The 23,667-nt window shown below is 36.6% G+C and overlaps 2 protein-coding genes, 1 long non-coding RNA gene and 1 pseudogene across 4 annotated transcripts; 2 read left to right on the top strand and 2 right to left on the bottom strand.

The window, feature by feature from the left end:
- Window positions 1-1,218: 1,218 nt before the first annotated feature.
- LOC145214339 (serine/arginine-rich splicing factor 4 pseudogene) lies at window positions 1,219-2,648 on the bottom strand (annotated as a pseudogene). The gene has a single exon (XR_013857020.1). The product of XR_013857020.1 is annotated as a serine/arginine-rich splicing factor 4 pseudogene (transcript).
- LOC145214341 (uncharacterized) lies at window positions 1,219-3,247 on the bottom strand. Its single transcript, XR_013857021.1, has 2 exons — window positions 2,644-3,247; window positions 1,219-1,569 (listed from the first exon to the last, which is right to left on the bottom strand). It is a non-coding gene; the product is annotated as an uncharacterized LOC145214341 (long non-coding RNA).
- Window positions 3,248-3,952: 705 nt separating this feature from the next.
- Window positions 3,953-8,802, top strand: LOC145214704 (ras suppressor protein 1-like). The gene is made up of 7 exons (XM_080083287.1): window positions 3,953-4,127; window positions 4,434-4,605; window positions 4,785-4,903; window positions 5,295-5,377; window positions 5,558-5,672; window positions 5,787-5,919; window positions 7,587-8,802. The coding sequence occupies exons 1-7, from the start codon at window positions 4,019-4,021 to the stop codon at window positions 7,684-7,686; spliced, it is 831 nt and encodes a 276-aa protein (XP_079939413.1). The 5' UTR covers window positions 3,953-4,018; the 3' UTR covers window positions 7,687-8,802.
- Window positions 8,803-10,714: 1,912 nt separating this feature from the next.
- LOC145213036 (MAM and LDL-receptor class A domain-containing protein 1-like) lies at window positions 10,715-23,627 on the top strand. The gene is made up of 23 exons (XM_080081280.1): window positions 10,715-10,769; window positions 12,546-12,713; window positions 13,047-13,312; window positions 13,496-13,586; window positions 14,190-14,432; window positions 14,946-15,152; window positions 15,549-15,722; window positions 15,994-16,108; window positions 16,303-16,462; window positions 16,536-16,623; window positions 16,840-16,962; window positions 17,328-17,507; window positions 17,628-17,823; window positions 18,111-18,245; window positions 18,640-18,761; window positions 19,250-19,322; window positions 19,980-20,137; window positions 20,612-20,836; window positions 21,266-21,409; window positions 21,713-21,886; window positions 22,001-22,183; window positions 22,648-22,872; window positions 23,154-23,627. Exons 1-23 carry the CDS (start codon window positions 10,715-10,717, stop codon window positions 23,342-23,344), a joined length of 3,696 nt encoding a protein of 1,231 aa, XP_079937406.1. The 3' UTR covers window positions 23,345-23,627.
- Window positions 23,628-23,667: the final 40 nt, after the last annotated feature.

Here is a 23,667-nt window from a genome sequence, read left to right as displayed (position 1 = left end):
TTAAGCAACAAACCAAAACGTTTACAATTAGTTCATTCACTTTTGTAACAAACAAAGGATCATTTTGCCCCATCTGCTGCAGTGCTGACAAAAAACATTATTGACTAGAAGGACAAGGACATACACTGTAACCTATTTTAAAAAAATTAATATATTTGTATTGGGTATAGTAGCTAATGTTTTCTAACCTTTACTAATTTACTTGTTTCTGCAAGCAGAAAAGCATGGGACCCAAACACATGTAAAGTTGTAAAAAGTGCAAATTCTGAGGTTTTGAGAGATATATAAGTTGAAACATGGCAATCAATATTCTGCTGAATTAATCATGCTACGTAAGGTACAAATTTCACCATATTTGGACATTGTTTAAAGAATTACCCATTTCGGGGTCAGTGGGGTAATGGTGGGGCTACAGGGTAAAAATAAACAATCAACACCTAAATATTGCATATTCTACAAACTGTCCAAATGTCATTCAATTTCAAAATTGTTTACAAATTTCAACCAGTTTAGGGGTTAATGAGGTAAACAGTGGGGCTGCAGGGTAAAACACATCAGTCCACACCTCAAAATGCTGTATTCCATAAAGTGTCAAATTTTTTTTCTAATTCGGACATTGTTTAAAAAGTTTACTCATTTTAGGGGGTTAGTAGGGTGACTGATGGGGTTCCACAACCAAACTAATGAATAACTAAACCACAATGACCCAAACTACAGTCCTGTATACTTTTATCCAAATCAGCCAATGGTGTTTTGAGCAACATTCGACAAAGCTTCAGACGTCATAAGCAGGTAACAACCCCCTATGTAAAAATGTCCACCAAACAACACACAAACACAGGTAACATATGTTATGTTGCCTTTATGACACTACTACACCATAGAAACCTTTTTGTTTGTGGTGGGCAACAACATACACAAATGTTTTACACTTTTTGTGCCAGTAAATACTGGGGTTATCTACCATCTAAAAAGTTTCATCCAAATTCACCAAAGGTTTCATGCTATGCATGGGCAAATTTCACCGGAGAAAAAAAAATGAGTGAAAATCAAGATGCGTCCCCTTCAGGCAAGGGGACCCATAACAACCTACCATTAAAAATACATACCTTCATATAATAGACACCTGAGCTGACCATAAAAGTTCAGGTCCTGAAGATGACTTAACGAAAGTTGTAAGCAGCTTCTTTACCTTTTGCTGTTTCTCACCAAAGCAAATCAAGCTTAAACAAACAATTCTATTTACAAAGAAAGTTTAATAACAACAGGAGCCGGGTTCACTTTGATACCCGAACCAAGGATGATTCAAAGGTATTACAGATGTTGTTATCATGTTAGCCATGTTAAAATGGTGGTAGTCCTTTGGTTGAATTGATTCAATTAGCTCTAGGGCACACATTGATTTGTATTTTGGCTGGAGTGACTTGACAGGTGATTGTTGTGATGATATTCATTGCGATGTCAACGATTGGTTGTAAAAGGCGAGAAAGGTCCGTTTGTGATCATTGATTGATTGGCTGGTTGATTGGTTGTGGACATTGTTGTCCGACACTCACCCTTGTGCCAGTTCTATTTGTGTAAAAAACAATGACAGGATATTTTAGAAACATAAGCAATAGGATTTTTGATACAGGCACAATTTACAAAACAAAACTATTTACCAAAACAAGCTAACTGTACATTGGCAACACAGAAATGAAAAAAACTTTTACAAAAGAGTTTGGAAATAAGATATTTCAGTTTTGTTTTACATTTTTGACCTTCAGTTTTCTAAAATTGTCAGTTGGAAAAAAAAACTACTGATCAAGCAGTTTCAAATTATGATGGAGATGCAGAGCGACTTCTTGGTGTGGGGGAGCGAGCACGGGTGTCAGCAGACAAGGAAGCACGCTTTTTAGGTGGGCTTGTACTTCTAGAGTGCGACCTTCCATTGCGATCATCACTCCCTGAGCGACTGCGGGATCTTTTGGCTTTTTTGTGAGGACTATAATCTGCAGAGCGAGATCTGCTTCTGCTGTCTCTGTAATCAGCACTGGGACTTCGGCTGCGAGAGCGGGATTTTGGAAAATCAGGCACCAAATGTATTTTTCGTCCGTTAATTTCCTTTCCTTCTAGCTTATCCACAGCACGTTTGACATCACTTTTTGAACTAAACTCTACAACTCCTTCATTCTTCCGGTAGTGGTGAGCATCAGCAAACATGACTTCACCATAAGGCCGCATCATATCTTTAAGGTCTTGCCAAGAAACCCTTGTTGAAAGATTTTCAATAACAAGGCGATAGCCACGTTCACTCTGTCTGCCATAGCTTCTGGCATCCCCTTTGCTATTAGAATAATGAGAACGACTTCCACGGCCTGACATAGGTGGAACATAGTCAGACACAAAAGCTCCCCCAGCACCTCTTGGTGTTCCCTTTGCAATTTCCAGCAGGACTCTTTCACCACAAAGATCCCTTCCATTTAGGTCATGTATGGCATCTTCTGCATCTCGCAAATCATCGAATTCCACAAACCCAAAGCCATTTTTTAACATTATATCTCTGATTTTTCCAAACCCGCGGAAAAATCTCTCTACATCACTTTCTCTAGCCCGGTGACTTAGACGACCAACATAAACACGAGGACCATATGACATATTTACCTTTTGACTTGATTTCCGATTCTTTACAATGTAGACAATTGTTATATAAAGCTTTTTACTGATTGGTTTGGATGTGATGTTTCAAATTAGCAGAAAACCAGTGTAATCTTCTCAATAACAAATGTAAAACTCAAGCACCTGTTTAGTTAAAACAGCATTAAACTAAAAGTAAGAATATTAAAAACTAACGATATTACTGGACTGCTGGTCAGGTCCTGGTCCGCCAGTTATAGATATATTTTCGCATACATGTTTCATGGCCACATAAAATTCGTCTCTGCAGCATCTCTATTTATCTGAACTGGTAAAAACCTTTACTGTTCAATGTGGTTCCTAATTCCTAATCCTAACTTCCTAGCATAGTGTTTCACATAATCGAGGATGGTTTCGTTTTCGTTCTATGAGTGTTGTGTTACTTTGCATTGGGTAATGCTATTCAAAGCACCAGATAGCAGGTTATTTCCTTAAGTTACGGGTACTTCCTGCTCCTACGCTAATGCAGTCACATTTGTCATTGCGATAAACCACAACAAACGATTCGCAAAGCAAACCTGAATCATAAACTAACGTGGCTTCCTCATTTTTTCCAACTACTATTATAGACTCGACGCAGTCACTTGTGAAACACGCGGGAAACAAATTACACAGCGCGAGCCACACGACCACACCGGCAAAGCAATGTACTATACAATATAGTATCATTGGGCAAAGCAAAATTTATTTTTCTAATTTTTTCTAACAGCAAACATAAAACTAATAACTGTTAAACCATTCACAGGTTTAAGAAACACATTAGGACTTCAACCAGTTTGTTGGAATTTAAAAAACACAAAAACAACAACTACAACCAAAAATTAGATCAAAAGCAAACTTGTTAGTATCTGATTTTAAAAGTATTATTTAAAGGTATTTATACAAAGAATTCAATATTTGTTTAAACATGGAGCATAATATATTTATTTCCGTGACCTTTAATCTTTGACCGAAGTTCAGGGAGTTACCCATACATAGTAATTTTGTAAGTTTGTGTTTGGGATTAACGAATTGTATTAGTTTTAATACTTTTCTGAAATTTTTGCTGTGTTATCTTTATTTGAGGCCCATCATGTCACTTTTAGTTTTACAATGAAACTGATTTGAAAAATGGCGTCTACTGTGTAGCCAATGGAGGAAAAAAAAGTGTTGACGAAATATCATTAAGACATTAGAAACCATATAACAAACTTTTACCTACAATGAATAATGCAGGACAAAAAGAAGAAAATCTTTTGTAATTCTCAAGCACCCCTTGTCAATAACTATATATTATGCTTCTTCCTATTGTGTTGTAATTCAGAGGGTTTTTGTATTAAAGTCTGAATAAATAATTAAGTTTATGATGTCCAAGTTAAAAAGAATAGTTGATGAGTCACGTGAACACAAGACCAAGGAAATTGATTTAAGTGATCGAGGAATTCAAAATATCAATGAAGTTCCAGGATTAAGTATGTATAAAATCTTTTTTTACTACTTAAGAACTTGGTTCAAAGTTTAAAACATACTTGGCACTTTTACAAACTCCAATATATGTGGACAGCTTATTTCTTATGTTTGTCAAACTTACATATTTGTGCTTAGTACTTTGCACAAAAGCATAATAAGTGGTATATTGCAATTATTGGAGCTGTGTGCATCTGGGTTACAATCACAGCAAATGATTGCATACTATAAAGCCTTGTTCTTCTTTATTTGTTTGAGAGTTATTTAATCCTTCTGATCAGTTCGTAAATATTTTTTGTTTGCCTCTTTAGTGATGCTGGAACATCTAACCCATCTTACTATGAGCCACAACAAACTGGCAGCTGTACCACCAAGCATTGGAGAATTGGTCAATCTGCAGCTTCTTAATCTTTTTAACAACATTATTGAAGAGCTGCCAACTTCCCTGAGTGGGATGCAAAAACTGAAAATTCTTAATCTGGGGTATAATTGCATTATGCCTCTAATGTACATTGAACATTTGGGTTTTTGTATAACCATAGAGTTTACTTTAATTGGCACACAAACCTTAATGACATAACTGTACTTTTGTCTTCACATGTCATTGGTTTTTGCTTTTTCTTTGATATTTAGTGCTAAACTGGCTTACTTGTCTATTACAGCATGAATCGTTTAAGTCACCTTCCACGAGGATTTGGTTCATTTCCATCTTTGGAGATGTTGGATCTTTCTTACAATAATTTGAGTGAGCAATCTCTCCCAGCAAACTTTTTCTTTGTCAGTAAGTCAAAATTTACATCTGCCTGTTTTGACTTTGTGTTAAAAAATGTAGTGTGCTTTTTTGCTAGGGTAGTTTAAATCAGTGTTTCCCAACCTATGGGTCGCAACCCAAAGTTGGGTCGCCTGAACATTCTGTTGGGTCGCTTGTTTTAGTGACAATAAGAACATCTACTTTTCGATTTCGCCTTGTAGCGTTATTTTTATATATTTCCCAAGGCTTTAAATTGTTGCCCAACAATAATTTCATCACAACTTTATTTTTTGGGTCGCGTCAAAAAAAGGTTGTGAACCACTGGTTTAAATGATGATCTTTGGATCTTTGCCTTTTTAATGCCCTATATATTATTGTTAATTTTAGTTTTTAAGATTTTTCAAGCATGTTCCTTTACCAGATACCATTCGCACCCTTTATCTATCTGACAATGATTTTGAAACATTTCCATCTGATATTTCCAAGCTAAAAGAATTGCAAGTGGTAAGTTATTTACCACTATGATAGACATGTTTTGTCTGTATAATGCTGGATTTTTAATGTTTAAAAAATGTATTACCGAATAAATTTAATAATAAAACATATCTGTTTTGAGTTTTGACCCACATTTCAATGTGTCCTCCTAAACAGACCAGCTTTTAGTGTCTCAATTTGCTTTTGTAGTTGTCATTTCGAGACAATGACCTCATTTCACTGCCTAAAGAAATTGGTGAGCTTCGAAAGTTGAAAGAACTTCACATTCAAGGCAACAGGCTTACTGTTTTACCACCAGAGCTTGGTAAGGTTTCATGAAATTTGTTTAAATTGATTTTGCAACCGTTTTCTATGTTGCCTTTTTTGCAATATTTCAATTTACTTTTTATTTCTTCAATATTGTCTGGGTACTTTTCAGGCAACATTGAATTGACTGGAACAAAAAGTGTATTTAAAGCTGATCGAAACCCTTGGGTTCATCCGATTCAGGAACAGTTTGCACTCGGAAAAACTCATGTTTTTGACTACATCAGATCAGACACATACAAATAGTAAGTCATGGCTTAAAAGCATTTTGGTTAAACTATTACAAATCAAGTTTTGCCATTATTTTAAAATGTCAGTCAACTATATTTAAAAATACAATGTTTCTGTTGAATGTATTTTATTTACAGTTTTTCTTTATAGCCCAAGTCAAATATATACTTGTTGTTGGTACATAATAGTTATGGGTCCCCTTCCCTGAAGGGGACACATATTTTTTTTGTCCGTATTTTTTTTCTTTTTTCTGTCTAACGCTGGCTTGTGAGATTCGTTTGGTCAAGAAAGAGTGCTTTAAATTTATTCAAATATACAGAGATGCTAGTTAATAATCCAAATTTGATCCTCCTGAAGTTTGACCCCGATTGACCCAGCGGTTCATCCACAGGCCCTCAAAACGTAAATTTTTTAAAACGGCTGTACTGACTAAAGTACAGCATCTTGGAGTTTCATGCTTTGTTGTTTAGTGCAATGTAAGATTTTTTTAAAGAATTTTGTATCATTTTCCCCATTTTTCACCCTTTAAAGCGGATTTCAAAAAAATCGGATTCACCCATTTTTCACCCTTTAAACCCCGAAATAATCGGTTTTAGTTTTAAGGCAGAAATACAAACCCTTTGGTGCAGAAATATTTAAAAAATATAACAATTGTTTAAGCAGGGTATTTGTTTAGTATTTAAAATTTTGCCAGTTACCTTTACAACCCCTAATATGTGTACGCTATCAGTCAGATATAAGTCCCAAGGGAGGAATTCACTGGTTTACCATAAGGCGGCAGAGCGGGAGTGCTCAGCTTGACGTCTGGACAGACGTTTTACGAGACAGTCGTTTGGGTGATTAGAAATCAGTTGGTTTTTTCTGCAGCAATGCTGTGTCGTTTTATTGAGTTATCACGCACATTTTCAGTTTTGGCGAAGGTTTTACACCTAAGACGTAATTGAAAAAATAAACTTAACTTTTTCGAACGCCGCGATAAATGGTCTTTAAATTCTCGTTGTCAGCTTGGCCGTCGCATAACCACGGGTCACTAAAGGTCAACTTGTAGGCATTACAACACAGTTAAGATTTTTTCCTCATAACGTAGCTTCTTTATTTTTGACAAATCAGTTCAAGAATCAGTACTTAAGTTATGTATAAATAAGGCAAAACGGTATTGTTGAACACTAAGGACTGCATGCTGTTAAAAACATTGTCAAAAGGTCATTAAAGGGTCGTTTTTGTGCAGCAAAGTTAAGTGAAAAACAAGTTGTTATGACTTTTTTATATAGTGTCTAATCTAACAGTTGTGTTAAAAAACTGAACTTGAATGACAATATCAAGGTCAAGGCAAGAGATTAAATTGAAAGTATTTTCCCCGTTCTTTTTCCACCAATTTTTTGTAATTATATGACAATAATGATGCAAAAAGAATACGGACAAAAACTTTCAAAGTTTTTTTTTAAAGTTAATGCTTTGTAAAAAAATTGTCCGTAAGAATCTAAAAATAACCGCAACATAGGTTTACCGTAAATCCACATAAACACTCGTGTGGGGACCCATTCGTTTTTGCTTGCAAAAACAATCATATATGTAGATAAAATTGTGTATAGTATAGTAAATTGGTAGATATCGTATAGAATATATAAAATGAAAGTATATCAGAAAGCCACTTTTCTAGTTGATTTTTGTCTTCTTACAGTTTGTATGGTCGTCATGTCAACGCTGACCCCACACCTCCACCTAAAAGCACTGACAAAGCAAAGAAGATCTGCAAAAAGCCACTTCACTCAAAGAAGTAACTTGTAACCAGCTTTTCTCACAGTTGCAAGTTTCGTGTCAATACACACATAAACACACCTTTTTTCAAACCTTGTGGAGACCAAAACATGGGGAATGATTGTCATCAAAAGAAAGGGATGAAGTAAATATGAGTATGTTCGAATTTAATTGTCTTTAACAATGATTTTATATTCATGATTTATAAATAGGTGGTACATCGAAATAGAATCCAATTTTTTTGCTTGTTATTTTTGCCCAGCTAAGAAAACATTGGGTAGATTTTTCGCAGAAAAGTTATCATTGTTTTCATTACAAGTGCACTATTTGGAAAACTGTTTTTCCATGTTTCTCTTTACATCTCTTCCTACTTCTGGGAGTTAGTATCACGTGTTACAGTTGGCTTTTGTGCTGCTCTTATCGACAAGTGCACAATTATGCCAACACTTACGTTTCCACATTGGGCTTAAAAAGTCCCATCATGAAATCTATATTCGGATCACATTTTTATTTTGTGTCGCCCTATTCAATAAACGTCGCAAATATATATTTGAGCCGCCGTATAGCTGCTGTGCATTCAAAAAAATCACCATAAACACCCATTGAGAAAATACGTCATTACCGTTTTTCGTGCAGTATTAGGACCTTAAACGGTTTGTGGTAGTCCATATTTGTTTCTGTTTGTTATTTGTCGCCATATTAAAAAACTAACTTTTAAATTTAAAGAATCAAACAAGTTAAGGTTGTTTAACATCGTATAACTGTTCTATGAAGTAACGTTTCTAGTGTAGAGCGCCTTTTAAAGTTTCCGCCCATTTACTGGTTACCCCATCTTTTAAGAGTGTATTACGTATGCGTATATTATTAACATTATTCATACATCTTCCTTGCACTGCTGTGTTTCGTTTTTCTCATAAATGGCGCCCTAAATTACATAACCCTGTAAAAGAACATTTGCTTGGGTAATTATAAATGGCATTAAAAATTGTCTATGAAATCAGGCAACTTTATTGAATCTGATTGTACTTTTTACATGTTTGTTTCTTCCGATTTTTTTAAGTTTGCATGTGTAACAACCATCTGTACAAACAAGCGTATACTCTGTTAAAACGCATAATACAAAATATATATTGCATGAATGCAGTGTAGTCAAAATTATAGTTCCTAGTCGCACCGCAATTTGTAGTATACGGACGGGGTTTAGTTTAAATATAAATAATACGCGCTTAATTAGGGCCAGACTTAACACTCATAATTTGTGCCGAAATTTCACCATTTTTTAGCCGAATTCGAGGTCATAATTTCAAACCTGCGTACAACTGTTCAACAAACTTCATTGTTGTGACGTCATAGAACAGTGTGCAAATAGTGTCGGGTAAGGTCAGTTCGTTCCATTGGTTTAATCCAGGGGTGTGCAACCCGCGGCCCGCTGGCCACAATCCGGCCCGCCAAGCCATTTAGTGTGGCCCTCAACAACACTCTGATTCTCTGATTAGTTTTCGGTAAATCTCCTAAGTTGCTATACGTAACAAGAATAAGCTAAACCAGCGCATGAAACCTAATACACCCAGACCTATGGTCTTCTATTCGCACTGGGTGCTTGATGCGTATCTATACCGAATGTGACGTAATATACCTCTATGTCTAGTAAACAATTACTTTGTTGTGAAAGGCAGCGTTGCGACGAAACTTACTTGCACCTAACATTTCAAAGTTGATTTTAAAAACAAAATAAAACAAAACGCAGGGGTGTGGAAATAATATCGACATGATATTATAATGCAAGCCGCACAAGCAGTAGTGTAAAAAAGTGTAAATACCGTATTTACCCGATTGTAAGCCGCATGTTGATGTGTTAAAAAAATAATGTAAGCTGCCCTCGACCAAAATCCATAGAAAACACAAGTTGTCGCACGCCATAGAAAACACAAGTTGTGGGTATGAAAATGGGGCGAAATTAGCGCGAATTTTGCATTGCGCCTTATGGGGCCGATTTATAAAATGATTAATTTGGATACTTTTGCGGTGTTTGATTTTGCAATTTCTGCAAAATTTTGAATAAAAATATAACTACGCTTAACTTATAATGTTTAAATGGAACTGATGAACATGAAATAGAGTTTAAATTAGGTTTTAGCGGGTAAATTTTCCAGTAGATATACATGTAGCCTACTTAAGTCCCGAAAGATAAAAAGGTTGTGATGTATATTCATCTAAAATTGGAATAAATAGTTTGACCATGGTCCTCCAAGGTCAGAAAAGTCATGACGTAATAGTGACGTCATCGTTTATTTACTGCATTTTGACGCTTTTAGCACATACTGAATTTTGAAAGCTTTTGGTACTACCTTTAAAGGTGTTGCACAATCTTTCCCTCTTTTTTTAATTTTTTTGAAAGATATTTCACACTTTTTAGTGATAAAAATATTTATTGCATTAATTAAGGTCTATATACCATGTTGAATATGTGTACTGTCATATGCAACACAACCACAAGAAAAAATGCAATATAAACAAATACAACTAACATTGATGCATAAAACAACCAATATCAACAAAATTGTTAAATCTTCTTGAATCTATTCACCTGTACAGCACAAAAAGTCTCGTGGGAAATTTTGCATCCAAAGTGGCACTTTTTTCATTTATTTCAGTTTCAGCTGATACTTCCCACAATACATGTTATGTGAGGATATCACAAAAAATCCAAATGATTTCATTAAGGGCATAAAATAACATGCAAGAATTATTAGCATTTTTCAAAATTGGTGATTCCATAAAATCAAAAAAGTCAAAACTTAAGAGACACACTGCACAGTATGACATGTTTTTTTAAAGCTTCATAAACTCAAACACAGTAGTTACATGAAGTCCAATAGATCCTGTGTCAGCCTTCTAAATGTCACAAAATTACATGTAAATCAATGAATGTTATTTGTCTTTCCATCTTGTTATGCATTACTATTTTATGTCATTATTTGTGTCTGTTTTAATCAAAATTGTTGCAAAATAAAACATTGGCATTTATGTTTTACTTTTTTCTGAGTCTATATGCCTGTTGGTATTGCAAGCCAGGAGCCATGCCAAACAGCAACTTCTTACACAGGTTTGGTGCGATGGGACACTAGATAATTCTTCTTCAGTAAGGATACTTTGAAATCAACGGCTTGTTCTTTTAAAAGCCCACCCATCCACCAGTTTCTTCATTATATTGGTGCACTTAACTGGCCACCAAACCACTTTTTTACTATTTTAAGTTGCAAGTTTATATATATGAACACTTTATTCATCTTATCATAGAACTGTTAAATGTATTGCAAATTTCTGTAGGTTTGCACTTTTTCCAGTAGCAAAAAAATAAGTGTTCCGTTAACCTAAATAAAGACTTTAAAAAGTATAACTTTGATAAACAAACTGCTTTGGTTAACACTTATATTTCTAAGTTTTTGAAATATCTGTACAATCAACATTTTTTATTACTAAAAACGGTCGGGATCATTTATATTTACTACACTTTATTCACAAATTTGCTAGCAAACAATGCAGACAATTTTTTTCGCTAAACTCGTGCCAATAAAACTGCTTTCCTGCAAACATTGTGCGTTGCCTGGCAACCAATGACGTCATTTTTACATCACGCATAAATTTTCTTGTCAGCAAGGCAATTTAGAAATAAAAAATATTTAGTCGTTAAGCCAGGTTATTGAAAAAAACATCCAAACCCTATCCTTTGCGTTGTTAAAAGCGTGCAAAGTCGCCCCATTTCACGCTCCATGAATTCTCGTGCGACAACTTGTGTTTGATAGATAGACTTTGCCCTCGACTGTAAGCCGCACGCTGGAATTTTAGATACGATTGTTTCTTAATACATCCTTCTGTTGTTATATGGTATGTCTATTTGCCCATATCTCTTAGTTACGTTGATAACTGTACCCAACAGAACGTATATCGACGTATAATCTGTACATGGATACATGTTTTGAACCCCAAATAATTTAAAATGTTGCAGTGTAGAAATAATTTCATAATAAAATTAAAATATAAGCCGCCCTCGATTGTAAGCCGCCCTAGATTATAAGCCGCACAAACAGCAGCTAAAAAACAATATAAGCCGCGGCTTACAATCGAGTAAATACGGTACGGTACATGAAAAAAATTGTGTGGCCCTCGCTTGATGTCCGAAATTGGTTATATGGCCCACCGCCGAAAAGGTTGCACACCCCTGGTTTAAGCTGTGCGATTCAGTCATATTCTTATGCTAGTAATGCAGGAACCGCAAAGTTTACGGTAAACCGAAATTGTCAATATTTGCAAGACCTTTATTCTAAGTTGTTGCGAAACGCATGCATGGCCGATGTTTGTTTAGTTCGCACGCAATGCATCATCGCAAGCATTTATTCCATTGCAAACATATTTCGACATATTTCTTTTCCCTTTGTCGTAGCCTTTGACCACTGGAGTTAAATATTTATTTGCGGGTTAAAACCCGGTCTTGTTGCAAAAGTCGCTTAGCTGCATGCAAGGGGTCTTAGTGGTTGCCTTTTCATTGTGTCGTTAACAAAGAACAAAGAATGCAAGTGGATTTCGGATTACTTGGTTTATTGGTGCTCGGAGTGGTTTCTCGCGGTAGGAAAACGGCTGAATTTGTTGTTGAATGTAGTCGTTCTTAGTTATGCGGACAACTTAAAAATGTTAAACCGAGTTGCTTTTGAAGCTTAAACATGCTCAGGAGAAAAAGTATAAAACACCCCAATGTGTGTAATTAACACATCCTTAAAGTTTGTTATATCACATAGTATTTTTTTCAAATCACGTTTGGCAGGATAAAACATTTCCTTTGTCGCAAAAACCATCCAGGTAAAGTGTAATTTATTTTAATTAGGTACAACAGCGAACTACGTCCAGGTATACGGTTGTGACTTTGAAGATGGTTGTTACCTTAGCAACGACATGGTGGCTGGAAGCAGGGTTTGGGGCCTCGGATCTGGCACAACTAGTGTATCTGGCGACACTGGTCCCCAAGGCGACCACACCACCACAGATGGTTCAGGTACGGCTTTCGTAAAAGGATGTTACTAATTAAAAAATATGAGTTGGGGCGTTTTTGGTATCACAGTATAAACAAGCTTTCTAGTGATGTGGTTAAGTTTCTTTTTTATGTTGTTGTACATACCAGGCAGGGTTAAAATTTTTGTTTATTTGTATTTAAAATATAATGTTTTAACGTAGGCTAAACTAAGTAAGACAAAATTATCCTACAGAAAGGTAACTTCATCTTGCAAGGTCTGCTTTTAAAACATTGAGTCTGTTGTTACATGAAAACAGCAAAAATAATAAACGAGATAAAAATCTATTTTGTTTTTAAAAATCTCTTTGATTTCAGGTCATTTCTGGTTTATGGACGCGTCTGGGGCAAGTAACGGGGAAAGGGCAATCGCTTATACACCTCCGTCGATATCTGGCACTGGACACGTGTGTTCAACAGTTAGGTTCTACTACCATATGTACGGTGAGGACATCGGGGCCCTAAACGTCTATCTTTTAATGACTCCGTACCTGTACGAAAATCCGGTGTGGAGCTTAGAAGGAGATCAAGGGAACCAATGGTACCTTGCTGAATTTAACGTCAGTTTTCCAGTAAACTTCAAGGTTAGTGTTTGTACTCTCTTGGACGTTGTTGATACTTTTGTGTTTTAAATGTGTAAGCTGTAGCTAAAACAGCAACGACACCTTTTCAATAAACGTTTTAAGGTTGTATTTATACAGTGTGTTCCTAAAATGTAACCAACATATGTTTACTGGGTATTTTTGATTTTTACTGTTGTACTGCAGGTTGCATTTGAGGGTGTGGCGAAACGGGGAATATTTGACAACAATGGAGATATTGCGTTGGACGATATATCGGTCGTTACAGGTCTATGCGGTAAGCGATTATTTGCAGTTCTAAGGTTGTATGTTTTTAGCAGCAGCCTATTCGAAAAATATGACAATTAAAAGTTTGCACAAGATCTTTCCCTCCAACAGCAGTTATCTTATGTCGACGATTCCTTAAAAAACTAAGTTATTTTTTTATTTCAATAGGAGACCAATAATGCCTATGGTTGAATTTACAACAGTCTTTTATTGACTTAGTTGCTTCATCAGTTATTATATTTTTAAAATAATATCAACGTGTAAAGACATCACAAAATCATTAATTTTAAAAAACTTGGCCAATATGAAACAAACGCTTGATTAACATTTTATGTTCTTGTTTCCTACCTTTAAACATTGTTTCCTCCAATATTCAATTCAAAATGGCGAATAAAAGCATAACTTACCTATTTCTATTTTTTTGAATAAGGAACTGACGATGTCAAAAATTATATTCCCAAGTTTTATCTCGCCGACTGATTTTGGTTTCCTGAGATCACGTCCCTACACAATATTATTTTAGGGCAAAACACCGATGGTTAATGATCACGTTACCTGTCAGTGGGTTACATACTACTCACTTAAATAGTTCTTACCTGTTCCAAATTAACAGATTACACCCCTTGCGATTCTTCGGCAAACTGGTGTCAGAATGGTGGAACTTGCGTAGTTCAAGAATTCAACTCAACGACGAGTTACGTGTGCGAGTGTTTACCCGGATGGAACGGAGTTCACTGCGAGTTAGACGAGGACGAGTGCGCGAGTAACCCGTGTATGCATGGCAACTGCACACACGCTGTTAACTCGTACCAGTGCATTTGCGATATTGGTTTCTATGGTGACGACTGTCAGTTTGGTAAGAAAACTTTAAATAGTAAATTGTTTCTTTTTATGGTTGCAAGCCGGTGGGTAACTTTAATTTCAGTAGTTTATTATACGTCGATAATAATATTTTAGAAACCATTCTTGATTTTTCCTGTCACTCAAAAAGTTTAGGTCGTGATTTTCTGCTTGAAGGCGCAACACTCATCATTGCTTAAAACATGCACAACTTTCACAAGCTGCACGAAATTTTTCGATGGTTTTTTTAGACATAATAAATTTACAATACAATTTACAAGCCACAGAAACTTTAGAAGCCACTACAGTAGGTAACTTGCAGAAGCCCTGCAGGGCATGCATTGGATCTAAGTACGATTAGTGCGGTTCTGACATTACCAACAGCAGTAGGTTGATGATATATCCAAGTTGAACATATATTGAATAATTTTGTCTGTAGGTTAGATTTGAAAAACTAATACCTCAAAAGGAGCTGCTGTTTTCAAAAACGTTTTTTGATCCGTTTTTAATCGAATTTTTCTTGCGAAAGCTGACATGTGCATCAGCCCAGAAGTTCATCGATGCCAGAACGGGGGGACTTGCTTGCCATGGGGTGACGATTTTAACTGCACCTGTACAGCGGGGTACACTGGCAAAGCGTGTGATGTAGATATTGATGACTGTGAAAACCAACCATGTTTGCATAATGGCGTGTGTACTGATCGTGTAAACGGATATACCTGTCAGTGTAATGGAGGTAAGGATCAAATTTTTTTTGCAACACGACTTTTTAAAGATTTTATATGTTTGTGTAGGGTATAGCCTACTATCACCGCTGTATTGTCAGACCGCAGACAATTGTCAAAAAGTACGCATCACAACGGTGATCTGTGTTTTTAGCCGCAACGTTTTGCTCGGCATAAAAAGTTATTTGGTCGCTTTCAAAAATAATTTCAAAATTGGAAAAATGATTGTTAAGCGAAGTATTTAGTATTTAAATGACCGATGATTTTAGCTGTTGCGGCGTATTATGTTACAAAATTACCCTGTCCACAAAAAAGGTGACCCACTCTTTGATTAAAGTGTACGCCCTGTGTTTTGTGACATAGCCGTTCTGTACTTTAAACGTAGGCTAATGTTTTATGTCGAACAGAATGGCTCGGACACAGCTGTGAATTCCTTGCCGGTGGTTGTAACTTTGACACTGGCATGGGTGAATGCAATTATACCACCAGCCCTCCTGGTGACTATTTGTGGTACGAACATGTCGGGCGTTCTCCAAATTTTGACACCGGCCCGAGAGGAGATGACCACACTATTGGAGAGGGTAAGATGCGGGAAAACTTCAGGCATTCTTACAATGAAACTATTCCATTCAGCCATGAATACATATGCTTTTTTATGGCAATAAATTCTTCTTGTAGAAGCATCGAGCCAATAAATGATAAGCTGCAGATGTGCACACTTGTTTTGACCTAAATTCTTCTTGATAATGAACTAAAAAAACGTAACACAAATCTCTTCGTATATATAGCACTGAAACAGTTTTAGAAATTCAAACAAGCAAACAATTAAGCGGTATATTTTTTATTTTTTAGGAGGAACTTACATGCTTGCTGACGGTTATTTAGAAGATATTGGGTCTGTTGCCTTGTTGTACAGTCCAACTCTGCCCGCTTCTACAGTAGGGCATTGCTCAATACTGCGATTTTGGTAAGTGTTACAGATTATCTTTTTCACGATTCTCGTCAATTACTTAAAACAGTAGTTAATGCAGAACTAACACAAAAGTTGCTTGATTATGCTATTATGAGTCTGGAACCTCAATTTTAACTACCTTGATAAAGATGTGCAATTAATTTGGTTTAACACTGCAACAGTTTTTTTTTATTGTTTATATCACACAGGTTTTACATGTATGGCAACACAGTTGGCACTTTAAACGTTTTTGCAACTGGTACCGGGGTCCCGACTATAGAAGGATATCCGATTTGGACCTTGTCTGGCGAAAAGGGTGAAGGCTGGTTCGAGGCTACGGTAAACATCAGTTCTCCAGCGCCCTACTCGGTAAGTGATCCAATATATATAAATTAATTTTGTAACTTTTTTATTATTCTAAGGTTTATTATTTTAATTACAGATCATTTTTGAGGCGACAGTCGGAAATTACATTGCTTATCGTGGTGACATAGCAATTGATGACATCAGTGTCACTCCCGACGCATGTGGTAACAACTTTTTTATTTTGTTAAACAGAGTCATGATTTCGTAAAAGTGACATACAAATGAACAGCATCCACTTGCTGCGCAAAGCGAAAACACGGATATAAGAATTCTATCTGACTCGTGTTGCTTTTATTTTTTTCTCAATTCGTAATGCTGTGTATGTTATAAGTAAAGCAGCGACATGTGTTAAAAAACGCTAATTTGCCTTTATCTGACAGCTTACAAACACTGCTTCAGCAATCCGTGTCTGCACGGCGGCACGTGCTTGGATGAACCAATCGCAGATCTTGAGTACACGTGCTTATGCACTGACCAATGGGATGGCCTCATATGCGATCAAGGTAAATGACGCTTAGGTCATCTGGTTTTGCTTTACCAAAACAGACGACTTGATTTTTTAATGTTTTTATTGCATTGTCTCACTATGCCTTGTGCGTGGGTAACAGATACTTTAAAGTGTTTAAAGAAAACTCTTTTATCGATATTGTACAGTGCATCGCACTTTCACCAAAACAGTACTTGCACAAAACGCTAGCAGTTTTCAACGCGAATATTTACCCAGGTGAATAAAATCCTTTACAAATAGGTTTTGTTTGCAAAGTAATATGTCGTAACATTTACAAGGGTCATTTAGTCGATGCACCGCATGTGGCATCATTTTGTTACAGGTTGCAATCCACAATCTTTGTTTATTTTTTATTCGCAGACGTGGACCAATGTTTGAGTAACCCTTGTCAGAATGGCGGTACGTGCATCGATGGACATCAGTCTTATACCTGCAGCTGCACCGACAATTTCGTTGGGCGGTACTGCGAGTATTACCGAGGGTCTTGCGACTATGAAGACGCCGATGACACAATTTGCGGTTACTCGAACGATTACGAAGGTTTATGCAATTTCTGTTTGGGTTAGCTAATACTGACCACAACAATTTTTTATGGTTCAACTGTACGTTTACATATTTTGCAAAAACAATAAAAAATTATGAAAAATACTTTGTTTCTAGCCGACTTCTATTGGCTGCGTTGGACAGGGGACACCCCTTCTGCTGCCACTGGACCCAGTGGTGATCATACAACGGATGGGGGTACTGGTTACTATATGTACACTGAAGGGACTGGTCGAGTGGCAGGAAATCGCGCAAAAATCACAAGTCCCGAGATTCCCGGAAGTGCAAACTCTTGTACGGAAGTGGGCTTCTGGTAAGACATAAATTGAACTCGGATTGATAATTACTTTTTGTATCGCAGGTGCTTGATCTTTATAAGTTAAGATCTATTATTAAAGTAAGCAAGATGTTTACAAGTGTCGTGTAACCTTGAGCACTTGCAGGTTTTAGCCTCTCATTTCCTTGACACTAAACTTCAAAACATAAAATGACAAACGCTATTATCCACCAGATAGCGCACACGTAGTCAAATTTGACCTATAAACTGACATATTGGTTATACCATACCAAACCGGTAATGTGACTTTTTTTGTTCATCAGGTATTACATGTACGGTGCGTCGGTTGGGCAACTGGGACTTTATCTAGATACGGGTGAAACTGACCTTGGCAACCCGGTGTGGAATATCGAAGGTCACAGCAGGAGAGAGTGGTTTTATGTTCAGTTGAATATCAGGTGCTTAAATTGGGTTTTCTATTTGCAGTGCTGAAAGTAGAATAATTTTCTTACAGAATCCGGTATTTTGTTAATATAGTCCCAAAATTCGAACCATAGTTGTAATGAAGCTATTAAGACTAAGGCTGCCCAAAGCGGTTACGGCACAAAAATAATAAAATTAAAAGCTCCGTTACAGTAAAAACAATAATAAAACTAATCATAACTGAGATTTTCACTAAAATATGAAGATAATTGAGACACATGATGATGAACTATGAAATAGACAATACTGTGATGAACTATGAAATAGCGTTTTGACATGATTCATCTCTTCGACCGTTTTGCTGTACTGCTTTTGCGCAATATTAAAACTTTGTGTTTACCCAATTATTGCATAAAACTATTCTTGCAGTATGCCACAAAACTTCCGCATCGCATTTGAAGTGATCACGAACTCAAAGTCGATAATCGACGACGATAATCGTGGCGATATCGCTATAGACGATATCGTCGTGCAACCCAACGGAAATTGCAGTAAGGTTTTTTTTTAAAGCAGTTCGGTTTATGCCTGTATTTCTCGATCCCGTGTTCGTGTTGAAACAAAAAAAAATCAGAGACTGGGAAACACTGGTTTTGTTTCTGTTGAATTGAAAACTATTTCTGTTTGCATTGAAAAACAATCTTATGCGATACATGTAACATATCGTGTTCTGACAACATTGTTGTCGCCTTTAGCTAAAGTATGGCATAGTGATAAGATCGAAAATACAGTCGGAAAACCAGAGAAACAACATGCACTAATGATTTAGTAAAAAACAAAACACGTTTAAATTAGTTATTTTGTATAGCAGTGGTTTCCATGTAGTGACCATCAAATTAACCGCTTTGAAACAACGGACAATAACGTTTACGCCGAAATTCGAATAATAAAAACCATTAATTGCACGTAGGGGTCCTGTCATAATAATGGACTATGAGTAGTTTTATTTAAATCTTGTTTTTTATTTATTTTTGCATTGTAGATTACGATGTTTGCTTCAGCAAACCATGTATGCACAACGGCACATGCGTAGCCGAAGGAGAATTCAAATTCAGGTATGCTAAAGGCGACATAAACACTAAAATTTTGCTTTTAATGGTTCATAAGTTAAATCAGTGTTTCTTAACCTTTTTACTGCTCGTACCCTTTGAGCGTTTATAAAATTTTCTCGTACCCACTGTCTACAACGGAAGTAAACAAAATTGTAACTTACCTATAGGAATTAAACTCAGTGCACTTACAACTTATGCGTTGAATGCATGCATTAAAACAGTCTTGTAAGTTCAACAATGTTTACAGCACACCAACAATCAGTCAATTCCAATCAGTCAAAGACATATAACAAAGTAACTTGTTACGCATTCTTTACAAATATGCCTAAATAGCGTATAATTTCACACTGCATGTCGTACCCCCTGCTTTGGTGCTTCGTACCCCCAAGGGGTACACGTACCCTTGGTTAAGAACCCTTGAGTTAAGTGATGTAAATGTACATGAAGTGTATAAACATGCAAAAAATAACAAAACCTACAAGTTATCTTTCCCCCCATAATTTAAACATTATATGATATTGGTGTTGCTGGCAAGTTATGTCATGTTTACTTTATGTCCATGGCGCCATAAACTGACTTTTTTGTTTCAACCTATATTTTGTTCACACCTCCTAACTCTACATGTGGTTTGATTTGTAATGGACCAGACATTTTATCAAGGTGTATATGTCACGACCATTACTCCGGCCCAAATTGCGAAATCTACGAACAGTGTCAACCCAACCCCTGTCATCAGCAAGGAGTTTGTGAAATCGGCAGTGACGGAAATTTTGAGTGTATTTGTCCTCCGGGCTGGATGGGCCAAACGTGTACAATAGGTAAGTTTTAATTTCCGCATTTTGGCACAATTGCAACATAATATATTGAGCAAACATTTACACCTTGCCTGTGGTATTGAATATTTATGGACTGTGTATAATTGGCGAGTTGTTGAAAAATATATATGAAACGATTCTACCATGAATGAATGATGAATAAGATGAATATATATATACTGGTATCAGCCCTGAAGCGTCGATACAGACCAGCGATCACGGCATACTTATGTCGTGGGTTCGAATCCCACCGCAGGTTTTTTTTGTTGCCGGTGCCTTGCCATATACCTGGGAATGCTAGGGAGACCGGCTGATTCGGTATAACGCCTTTAATAGGCCTGGCGTACTATGATAATGTGACATAACATAGATAGGAAGAAAAAACTATTCAGATTTTCTAGTTAAGGTTTTCAGAACTTTTTTTGCACGTATAAATTAACCAGATGTGTTTTTTTAACAACCGTTTTCGTTTTGTAGTTGATCACTGTGTACCCTTTCCCTGCTCCAACGGTGCCACATGTAGCAACGTAAACGGTCAATTTGTGTGTGAGTGCATGGAAGGGTACGAAGGACAGAGGTGTGACGTAGACACTGACGATTGTGCGACGTCACCTTGTGTAAACGGAGGAAGCTGCACCGATTACTTGGCAGGATATTCTTGCGCGTGCCAGGAGCCTTTCTATGGAGATAATTGCGAGCTAAGTAAGAATTCATTTGGTGTTTATAGTTTATAGACTAAACTGCCTCAATGAGATTTCTAATATTCAAAGTAAAGTAGGCTTGTACAGACAGAAGTGACTACCCCGCCTATACTCAAATAAGAGATAACTGCAGAAAACAGCAGTTGTATTTAATGTTTCGTAAAATCTTGATGTTGTTACAATATATATGTCAAGTTGTGTCGGTAACCATATACCGTTTGTTTGACTTCTGCTATATTGCGTACCTTCGATTTTATTGTGTAAAAGTTACTTTATACACTTCAAACGGCGTTTACTGAATATATGACTACTAAAGCTACAACTTACGTGTTATTTTCGTATCATTACGTACGTAAAACAGTTAATAAAACGCTTAAAATAGCATAAAACAGGCAAGAGCATTCAACTAAACAACATGTTTTCTCCGCAGTGCCATCTAGCTGCGACTTTGAAGCAAATACATTATGCGGCTGGGCGATAGATGGAAAATCGGATATGGACTGGCAGATTATAAAAGGTTTAGGGCCCCTGTATCCAATATCTGGCCCCAGAACTGACCACACTCTAGGAACAGGTAACGTAAAACAACAAAGATGTATTTTGAGGTTGCAAATTGGGTTCTTTTTTGACTTTTTAAAAGAGCTTTTGAAAATTAAAAGATTGTCTTGCTATCTGGCCTTTTCGGAGCAAAAATGCTTCTATTAACTCGCACAAATGAAATATTTGTGTCGTTTCAGTATCTCGCATTCAACAGGTGTAACTGTGAATTGTTTAAACATTGGGTCCAACAAAATATCACTGCTAGAATGAAGTTTTTTGTTTAATTTTAAATTGTGATTGGAAAATTTTCATTTTTTACATATAGCTGTTGTTACAGCGGACGGGTTTTACATCATTACTCCAGTTTCATTGGATGTCCCCGTAGACGGAACCTTATATCGACTTCGATCTAATACTTTTTCGGTGCAGCAGTTTGGCTACAACTTTCACGTAGAATTTTATTATCACATGACCGGTTCTGGTTTGGGGACATTATCACTATACAAGCAAGGTACTTTTGTAGTTGGGCAATTTGTTTGAACAGTGTTGCAATTTTAAGCAATGCAAAGCTGGAAAGTACTATGATATGTACAGTAAATACAGTAACAAAAAAATCACTTTTCAGAAGTGGGAAGTGCGGAAATGCTCGTTTATTCGACGGGTGAGGATAAAGGCAACAGCTGGGTTATGTACGAAGACGATTTAACTGTCAACAACGACTGGTCTCTTGTCCTTGAACACAAAACAATTAAAACCCCTCTAAATTTCGGTGACATTGCGGTTGACGATATCAAGATATCAATCAGAGGTGAAAACTGTTAAATTACATAGTTAATTGACTGCAACATTTACCCAAACTGCAGTCCGAGAAATGTAATGGTATAAAAACACATGCAAAGAGACATACTCTAAAACTGGTAAAATTCAAATATTTGTGTGGCCTTGACAACCTGGAGTTGTGAGTCGTTTCGGACTTCTCGGGTCGAGTCCGAGTTAGGGCTTAGAGTTAAATGAAGTGTAGCTCGGGTCAAACTTAAAACTCTGCGCCACATTTGTATCTTATTTTTTTCTTTCAATTTCGGGCTTTCTTAAAAGTTCTCTCCATGTTTGTGCCTATACTTTCGTGTTTGGTCGCTTACAACCCAGTTCGGTAACTTGGCTGATGACAAAACAATTTTGTTTTTTCTCGCAGTTTTTGTTTCAATTCACATTCTGCTGTGCTGAACACTGTTCCCATTTAGAACTAATGTAATTTTAAGTTTATTTTACCAGAAACTGCGATCGTCACGACAACAACAGCTGGCAGCGAAACGCAATCAACTACTACGCCTAAACAAGACCAATCTTCAGCACCATCCACCACGCAATCTACAACTGAAAGCACTACTCTTCCCACTATCACCACAACAACAACCAACGAAAATCCATTCACTACCACCCATGGAGTTATTACTACTACCTCAACCCAGACAATACCTACAACCTCAGACATAGATGGTAAATAGCACGCTGAATTTGTACTACTATAGTAGTATAGTGATGTACCGAATATTGGGGTTTTCCTGCGCAAAAACTAACTTCTCGTCAACTAAGTTAGTATAATTTTCAAAGCATTATCGTTTTGTCCTTCCAGACAAAACACGCTCTTTTGTAAAACACGTTCTAAAATAATTCTTTTGTAAAATGATCAGGTTTAGAATGTCGGCCAAGATAATAAATATGGACAGGAACTTTATGCAGGCTACACAGCCCTGATAGTATTTATGTTTACTTGCCAGCTACCGGTGGAAAGTCGGGCGGGGCAGATGCTGGAACCATAGTTGGTGCCGTAATCGGAACACTTGTTGGATTAGCCTTAATTGCTGGACTTGTGTATTATCTGTATACAAAAAGGAACGTGAGAGATGAGAACAAACAATTTGCATACAAGGAATTTGCTGCACCGATAGCAGGTGACAGCGATCTTTAATCCTTCAGCGTTACATTTACATATTTTTGCGATCGTTCTGTCATTGCGCTTGAACCTTAGCTTGTCATTTGTCATATTTTCGTTCATTTTATACCATCAGAATAGACCAGTCCCCTGCTAACTGCGTGTCGCTAAATAGCGGTGTTCTATGAGACAATGCTATAGATCCCCCACAGTTACACATTTTTTTGAACCAGACATTTATCTCCAAAACATTTAAACACTATACGACACGGACAGTAGTTTAACTCATTAAACGAACACACAAATTAATACAATACAAAACATGCTGTGATTTTATACCCAACTGTGATTTTGACTAG

Source organism: Phallusia mammillata, chromosome 2, assembly GCF_965637545.1.
Source record: "Phallusia mammillata chromosome 2, kaPhaMamm4.hap1.1, whole genome shotgun sequence".
NCBI lineage: Eukaryota > Metazoa > Chordata > Ascidiacea > Phlebobranchia > Ascidiidae > Phallusia > Phallusia mammillata.
Note: the sequence above shows the minus strand (reverse complement) of the source record. Positions and strands in the feature narration are given on the sequence as shown.

Excerpts from the sequence above, each read along its gene's own strand:
- LOC145214704 (XM_080083287.1), top strand. The coding sequence starts at position 4,019 with ATGATGTCCAAGTTAAAAAGAATAGTTGATGAGTCACGTGAACACAAG. Across the intron at positions 4,606-4,784 it reads CTGAAAATTCTTAATCTGGG|CATGAATCGTTTAAGTCACC; the intron begins GTATAATTGCAT and ends TGTCTATTACAG. Across the intron at positions 5,920-7,586 it reads AGATCAGACACATACAAATA|TTTGTATGGTCGTCATGTCA; the intron begins GTAAGTCATGGC and ends GTCTTCTTACAG.
- LOC145213036 (XM_080081280.1), top strand. The coding sequence starts at position 10,715 with ATGCCTGTTGGTATTGCAAGCCAGGAGCCATGCCAAACAGCAACTTCT. Across the intron at positions 15,723-15,993 it reads TGACCACACTATTGGAGAGG|GAGGAACTTACATGCTTGCT; the intron begins GTAAGATGCGGG and ends TTTATTTTTTAG. Across the intron at positions 21,410-21,712 it reads TGACCACACTCTAGGAACAG|CGGACGGGTTTTACATCATT; the intron begins GTAACGTAAAAC and ends CTGTTGTTACAG.